At 51.8% G+C, this 7,500-nt stretch overlaps 2 protein-coding genes across 2 annotated transcripts in view; one reads left to right on the top strand and one right to left on the bottom strand.

Annotated features, from left to right (window-relative positions):
• Nucleotides 1-5,990, top strand: part of LOC142990741 (uncharacterized) — a gene marked incomplete at its 5' end in the record, with an annotated part of 10,253 nt that extends 4,263 nt beyond the window's left edge. Inside the window, 6 exons of the mRNA XM_076140600.1 lie at nucleotides 159-363; nucleotides 545-1,458; nucleotides 1,770-1,858; nucleotides 1,944-2,069; nucleotides 2,786-2,941; nucleotides 3,105-5,990. Of these exons, the coding sequence (XP_075996715.1) occupies nucleotides 159-363; nucleotides 545-1,458; nucleotides 1,770-1,858; nucleotides 1,944-2,069; nucleotides 2,786-2,941; nucleotides 3,105-3,752 (2,138 nt within the window). The remainder of the gene's footprint in view (nucleotides 1-158; nucleotides 364-544; nucleotides 1,459-1,769; nucleotides 1,859-1,943; nucleotides 2,070-2,785; nucleotides 2,942-3,104) is intronic.
• A 573-nt stretch (nucleotides 5,991-6,563) lies between these two features.
• The window catches only part of mmrn2a (multimerin 2a), a 10,852-nt gene continuing 9,915 nt past the window's right edge, over nucleotides 6,564-7,500 (bottom strand). The window contains exon 12 of the mRNA XM_076140599.1: nucleotides 6,564-7,500. This exon is cut by the window's right edge and continues 308 nt beyond it. Coding sequence (XP_075996714.1) covers nucleotides 7,402-7,500 — 99 coding nt within the window. The 3' untranslated portion in view covers nucleotides 6,564-7,401.

Here is a 7,500-nt window from a genome sequence, read left to right as displayed (position 1 = left end):
TCCCCATCACACACACACACACACACACACACTTCTTCTCTAGCATGTTATCATAACATCTTCATTTCTGCATTCTTTCTTTTGTGTTTTCCTCATTTTTTCTTTGTTGTCGTTTTGTTTCTTTGTTTTGGTTCTGCTGGTCCACGGCCCGGCTTTAGCCAAGCTGCGTCCTGTGGTGGCAGGGGGCGGAGCTAGTAGTCACAGCCGGCTGCAGCGCTGCATGAGGAGAGCCTGCAGCCTGCAGCAACGCATGCAACTGCAGCAACAGCAGCAGGAGTCAGAGGCAGAAAACCAGAAACCACAGCAGGAGGAGGAGGAGGAGGAGGAGGAGGAGGAGGGGCAACAGCTCCAGGGACCCTCCATGTATGTGTGTGTGTGTGTGTGTGTGTGTGTGTGTGTGTGTGTGCCAATCAGTGAGGATTTAATCACAGTACAAACTAATAGAGTGTGTTTGTAAATGTGTTGACAGATTGTTTGTAGTGTGTATTGTAGAGAGGAAACACACACACACACTCTCTCTGACCTGCTTCCTGTCTGTCTGCAGTGAAGAGCCTGTCTCGCTCCAAATACTTCTGACAAACAGTCAGACGGACCAACCAGCTGCCAGCCTGCAAGACCCGCCCCCTCCCTGCTTCATCAAACCCCTCCCTCCTCATCCCAGCTCTGTGTCTGACTCCGCCTCCTGCACCGAGGCCCCTGCAGCTTCAGGGGAAGGAAGCCGGGGCTTCTGGGACCGCGGGGCTCCTTCATCTCACATTGGGAAACTCAGCAGGAACTCAGCATCACTTCCTGCTCTGTGTGTGGAATCATGGGAGCAAAGTCCCCAGGGAGACTTAGCCCCGCCCACAGCAGCCAAAGAGGCGGACCGTTCTGCACAGTGCCACCTCACTCTCCCAGTCTCCATCCCTCCCCCTGCACATGCCACGCCCACTTCCAGGCCTTATTCACAAACCCCATCACCTGTCAACATCAGGCCACACCCATCCATGGAGGAGGAGCCATATCACCCCAGTTGTCCACAGGCCACGCCCCCTGGGACTAGCGCCACCTCTGGCTCCAGACTAGCCGCCCCCTCACCTACCTATCCAAACAGGAAGTGGTCGTGCTTGAGCGTGGACCAACACAATGTTATTGATTCTCCTGTGGCCCCGCCCCTCAGCCCACCCCGCGGTCCACCCCTGGGCTTCCGTGCCGGCGCCCCCCTGCCGAGCCCGGCAGGTCGGACGCCGTTCCGCGCCCCCCTCCAGGAGTACAGGGCAGCGGCTTTGCCTGTGGAGCGCTGGGCCGAGAGTGTCAACCGATACTACGGCTCCCAGAATGCAATAGCAGGAGGGGACGGAGCCTCGGCCAACGAGGAGCTGTCTGAGCTGGACCGCCTGTACCAGGCCAGTCTGCAGGCTCCCAGCATGCCCCGGGGCTGCAGGGAAGTCAGCCCTCTGCCAAAAGGCAACAAAGCAGGTATGATCACCACCAACACTGCTAGCATCACAATGACACAGCTGCTTACACAGCTGCTGTGTGTGTCTGTGTGTATGCAACAACAGCTACACAACTACAACTTACACTTAATACCACAACCTCTGTGTACTGTTATTACTTATAATTTATAACGACTGCTTTAATAACTACAAGTACAACTACCACACTAACCACTGTTACTACTGTTACCGCTGCTATGACGACGACTGCTGCTGCTGCTGTGGAATCTGCTGTTACTACACATTCATGTAAACATGCTAACATTAGCAGTAACATACTCCTGTGTGTAGCTGGGAGGAGAACGATGTCGGGGTCCAGTCGGTCCAAAACTCCAACAGCTGAGCTCGAGAGACACGCCTACAGGACACCAGCACACAAGGTACCTGTGTGTGTGTGTGTGTGTGTGTGTGTGTGTGTGTGTGTGTGTCTGAGCTACACTGACTCCTGACCTCTGACCCCTGCAGCCAGCATCCAGCCTGTCAGGTGAAGATGAGAGCTACAATGCTGAAAACCTGCGGCGCATAGCACGCAGCCTGAGTGGAACTGCCATCGGGTCGCGACCCCTGAACCTCAGCCCCTCCCACAGTTGTGTAGGTTTTCTGCACACACGCACACACACACACACACACACACACACACACACACACACACACACACACACACACACACACACACACACACACACACACACACACTTCATAACTGGATGAGTGTGTGTGACATGACATCATCTCCATGCTGGTGCTGCCTTGTGGCCGTGTGATGTAACTGCAGCTTGGCGAGGCCTTCAGGTTGAGTTTGGTGCATCATGGGAAATGAGCCCAGCTTTGACCTTTGACCTCCACCAAACCTGCTCCCCTCTGCTCCCGTTTCATGTTTTGGAGAAAAAGCAAGACAGTTTCTCATTTCTTTGTTTTAAGGAGCGAAAGTTTATTATCTTGATTTGCTTCCATAACTTATTAACTTAACCATTTCATCCTTTTGTTTGATTTCTATTTCAAATCCTTCATTTGCTTCTCTCTGTCTCTCTGTCTGTCTGTCTGTGTCTCTCTGTCTCTCTCTCTCTCTGTCTCTCTCTCGCTCTCTGTCTGTCTGTGTCTCCCTCTCTCTCTCTCCCTCTCGCTCTCTCTCCCTCTCCCTCTCCCTCTCTCTCTCTCTCTCTCTCTCTCTCTCTCTCTCTCCTCTCTCTCCTCTCTCTCTCTCTCTCTCTCTCTCTCTCTCTCTCTCTCTCTCTCTCTCTCTCTGTCCTGATCTTTTATCATTTCTCCATTTTCATTTCTTTTTCCTCCACCTTCTCATCATGAAGGACCCGTCTGCATTCAGGCACCCCGACCTTCACTCCTCGTCTTCCCCGTCTGTCCTGCGTCGTCCCAGCACTTCCTCCCTCCCCCTCCCCTCTCCCTCCACCTCACCCTTCACTGCAGATCTCCACCCCCCTGGCACCGCAGCCCGTCGGCTCCTGTAGCTCCACAGCCCCCCCCCTGCAGCCCATGCGGCCCCCCGGCTCGGGGCGCTCAGGTAACCTTCAGGGTCTCCACCTTCACCACCACATGTAAACGGTCATGGAGTCTTTTGTGTCTTAGATGTGTGCACTAACGGTTCCCCCCCCCCTGTCCTCCTCAGGATCTGGACCTGGACTCCAGCAGCAGTTTGTGTCTGACAGGAATCCGTCTGTCTCGGGTCAAAGCCTGCACAGCGTGTCGCTGACATACGGGACTCTCCCACATCCTCCGCGCCGAGCCCCCCCACCCTCCTCCACCGCCTCCCTCCCCAGACCCAGAGCCGGCCCGGGTACGGGTCCAGGTCCAGGTCCAGGTCCAGGTCCAGGTCCAGGTCCGGTGCTCGGTCCACAGGGTCGGCCGGTCCTCGGCTACGCCACCATCTCCCACCCTCGCCGCTCCGCCAACGCGACCGCCGTGAGTAGCGGCCACTACCGCCAATCATCTCTGTCCAATCAGATCAACGGCGTCCCACACGCCCCCAGAGGGCCGGGGGAGGGGGCTGCCCAGCCGCGGCGCCTGGACATGCCACCAGAGAGTGACTGGCGCCGCAACAGCGGCTACAGAACGGTTCACCCCAGCTCCACCTGGGACCCCCACCGCACCCGCCACCACCTGCCCCTCCAGCGGACCGAGTCCCATCAACACGCGGCCCCCCGGACCCCCAGGAACCTCCGGCTCTGCTCATTGTGCCAGAAGCTTCCTGCCGAGACGTGGCGCTCCTACTGCCCGTCCTGCGGCGCTTACGTGGCTCGTTTCAGGCCCGCCAGCTGATGGGGGGCCGGCCGGGGTCACACCCGTTCAGGACCCTCTGGTTCTGGCTGGCGCAGGTCGGGGTATCTGTCAGCACATTGGACCCGACGCACAGAAGTGCTGTTTCCTCTTGGTGCTTCTGTTCTTCTGCATCTCATTTGGAATGGAGCTCTGTGTTTCTGACTCCAGGGTCCATCTCAGACCTGATGGTTCTGCTCCTGTGGCGGCTGCTGATGCCTCCTCCAGGCCTCTGCTCACGCATGACGTCATCACCGTCGCCACTTCCAACTATTTTCTGCTTCGCACTGGGAAATTATTTTCAGTGTAAAAGCTCAGGAAGGTTGAAGCTCGTTGAGTGGAGAGGAGGAGCAACATGTGGTCTGACACGCCAGGACACACCTGGGCTGTGTGCACATACATGTGGTCTGACACGCCAGGACACACCTGGGCTGTGTGCACATACATGTGGTCTGACACGCCAGGACACACCTGGGCCGTGTGCACATACATGTGGACTGACACGCCAGGACACACCTGGGCTGTGTGCACATACATGTGGTCTGACACGCCAGGACACACCTGGGCTGTGTGCACATACATGTGGACTGAAGCACATGATGCAGCACCTCCTGTAGGTGGGCTGAGGGACCACAGACTGAGGACTGAAGCTTCTCATGGCATGACCACAGTCAGAACCTGGTCCTGCTCCTGGTCCTGCTCCTGTCTGCAGGTCCTCTCACCTGCTGATGCACAACCGCAAGCGTCTGATCCGCTGGTCCCCGTGGCGATGCTGCTCTTCACCCAACCTTCATCAGCCCACAAAGGTTCAACTTTATCAGGAAAGACTTGATTGATAACGGCCCCGCCCCCTTGAGGTGTGTGTGGGTTGTTATTTTGATGCGGTTGTGCACTTTTCCAGACAGGAAGTTCTCTGTGCCGTCGCAGCTGAAGCTTCCTGTCTGCACAAAGGAAAGAAGACGAGATGAGACGAACTAAACTCTGGACCCCTGGGACACAAGAGGACACATTTGTGTATTTATTTTTGTAGGCTTGTTGTGTAGATGCATCCTTTTTTAATGGAGCTCTTATTTTCTTCTTCATGTTCAGACGCTGTTAGAGGATTTTAGATTGACAGCTTTTATAACAGAGTTGCAGCTAACATGTAGCATGAAGACGTCAGATGTATTTACGCTGTAGAGACCTGAGTGTTTCCTGTCATACGTGTTCTTTAGCTCTGCTTCTTTCCTGTTCTGGAGAAGTGTGTTGTTCTGCTGTTAGCTTGTTTTGTACTCAGAGGATTTGGCGGATGGATGAAGGAGACGAGCGGAGGACGCGCTGGCCCCGCCCCTCTGGTCGTCAGGTGAGTTGAGACAAACACAGATCTGCTCTGAACTCATCACAGCTCAAAGGCTTCAAAGAAACACACAGCAGTTTACAGGAACAAAGTATTCAATCACATCAAAGTCAGAGCAGGAGTCTGATGCCAGATGTTTGTTTAGGTTGTAAGTTATTAATCTGACCCCTGACCCCTGACCTATGAGGTCGAGCTCACTTTGTATGTTCATGCTTAAAACCACCAAACTGTTTTTCCTTCACAGTAAAGTCTTTGTTTTGTTTTTGTTGCTCCGCCCCCTGAACCTTCTGACCAATGAGCTGAGGAGTTTTTCTCAAACGACTCCACTAAACGCAATGAAACGTTTGAACTGACAAACTTATCGACGCCGTCATGTTCTGCTTCAGAAATGCTAAACTAATGCTAATGCTAATGCAGCATCTGGGCTCAGAGCGTCTCTCTGATCCAGACCCAAGCTAACGAGCTCAGAGCTGAGATGTGTCACAGCTGTTTAGTTTCCCCTCTGCTCTTCGCTCCTCCGTCACGCTTCATCACTTCCTGCTCGCCCGAGGTTTTTACTTTATTGATTGATTTTGTTTTTGATTTTTTTAATCCATAAAGTTAGGATTCAGACCTTTGATAAATACTTTGGCAGTGCTTTCACGGTTGATAAAGTGACGGCAGACTGAACCAAAGAGCCTCCTGGCCTGCTGCTGCCCCCTGCTGGATCACTGCTGAAGTGACAGGAATGTGTCATTGTTTACCTGATTGTTCACATTTCCGTGTGTTCATGTTGCTCTGTTTGTTCTTCCTGTGCAGCACAAATGCTCTGTATTTTTGCAATAAAGTCGTCTGTGCTTTGACAGGAAGTTCAGACTTCATTTTGATCTTCAGGTAGAACGCAGAAGTGAAGTTCAATTAAATTGCCTTTGATCACTCCGTCATCATTTGTGCCACAAGAGGGCGCTATGGTACTGATGCTACTGCAGCAGTGTGAGGTCACATGACCACAACAACACATCCAGAACACTTCCACTTCTAAAGTCTCATTACCTCAGTGGAACTTTGACTATTCTGAAGGTCGGATGTCTTTGGAACATCTTTATGATAATCTCAAGACTCTCTGACTCTTTGACTCTCTGACTCTTTGACTCTCTGACACTCTTGACTCTTTGACTCTCTGACTCTTTGACACTGACTCTTTGACTCTTTGACTCTCTGACTCTCTGACACTCTTGACTCTGACTCTCTGACTCTCTGACTCTTTGACTCTCTGACTCTTTGACACTGACTCTTTGACTCTTTGACTCTCTGACTCTCTGACACTCTTGACTCTGACTCTCTGACTCTTTGACTCTCTGACTCTTTGACACTGACTCTTTGACTCTTAAACACTTTGACTCTTTGACTATGTAGAGCCTCACTAACATGACAGAGTGTTTCAGTGAGCCTGTAAAGCCTCAGATTCCTGCAGCTCCTCCCTCGTCAGGTGAACCTTTTAGTTTGAAGTTTAAAGAGTTTCCTCCACTAAAGACGGATCATGTGTAAGATGAATAATATAAATGTAATGATGCCTTAGTTTTCAAACTCAACATTTATACATAAACAGACTTTATTGAGTGATATTCTGGATGAAAACAAGTGAAACACTGAACTCCTTAACAGAACTTTAGTCAAACTCCTTTACAATCTGAATTCCTTTAGAGTGAATCCACATAAATAATTGTTTGTACAGGATTATATTCTATAAGTTGTTTCAATGTTTGCTTAGTGAATAAAAATGCAGGTGAACAAAATCCAGCAGCAGAAACGCTGTTTTGTTTTTCCTTTCAGATTTGAGCTCCAGATGAAATCTGCTTAACACACAAACCAGCTGATCCATGCTCCTCAACCAAACCTGCACCTTCAGAACCAGAACCAGTCCAACATCTACATTATAATGATGTCATCTAACCTGCGTATGGATTCAACACTCTGAAGTTTCCTCAGTTTTATTGTTCTGTAGCGTAACTATGCGGTCAGAAGCATGTGGGCGTGGCCTCATGGCTGATCACCTGCTTGTTGCAGATATAAGATCAATCAATCAAGATGAGCTCCAGCAGCTCCAGCAGGTTTGATTCTATGACGAGCAAAGGGACGACCCGTCCCCGAGTACGTCGTCATGGATATTAATCAACCTGATGGGGTTCTTTGGCTCCTCCCACTGAAAGTATCTGCGTGTCAGAAATAAGTTAACGCAAACGGTCGAACCTGCAGACTGGAAAGTTTGGCAAAGCAGAGTCGAGGGTTTGATTCCCTCTTCTGTAAGGTGCTTTGGATCGTCGCAGCACAGCGCCCTCAGGTGGCCGGGCGGAGCAGCAGCACCGCCAACACGTTGTTCCGCGACTCCACCCACGCTCCCTCCCTCAGTTCTACCTGGAGCTCCTCCCCTTTACT

This window comes from Genypterus blacodes, unplaced genomic scaffold (assembly GCF_046128005.1).
Source record: "Genypterus blacodes isolate CSIRO-AG114 ecotype Tasmania unplaced genomic scaffold, CSIRO-AGI_Gbla_v1 ptg000713l_1, whole genome shotgun sequence".
In the NCBI taxonomy this organism is placed as follows: Eukaryota; Metazoa; Chordata; class Actinopteri; order Ophidiiformes; family Ophidiidae; genus Genypterus; species Genypterus blacodes.
This window is presented reverse-complemented; position numbering and strand designations above follow the sequence as displayed.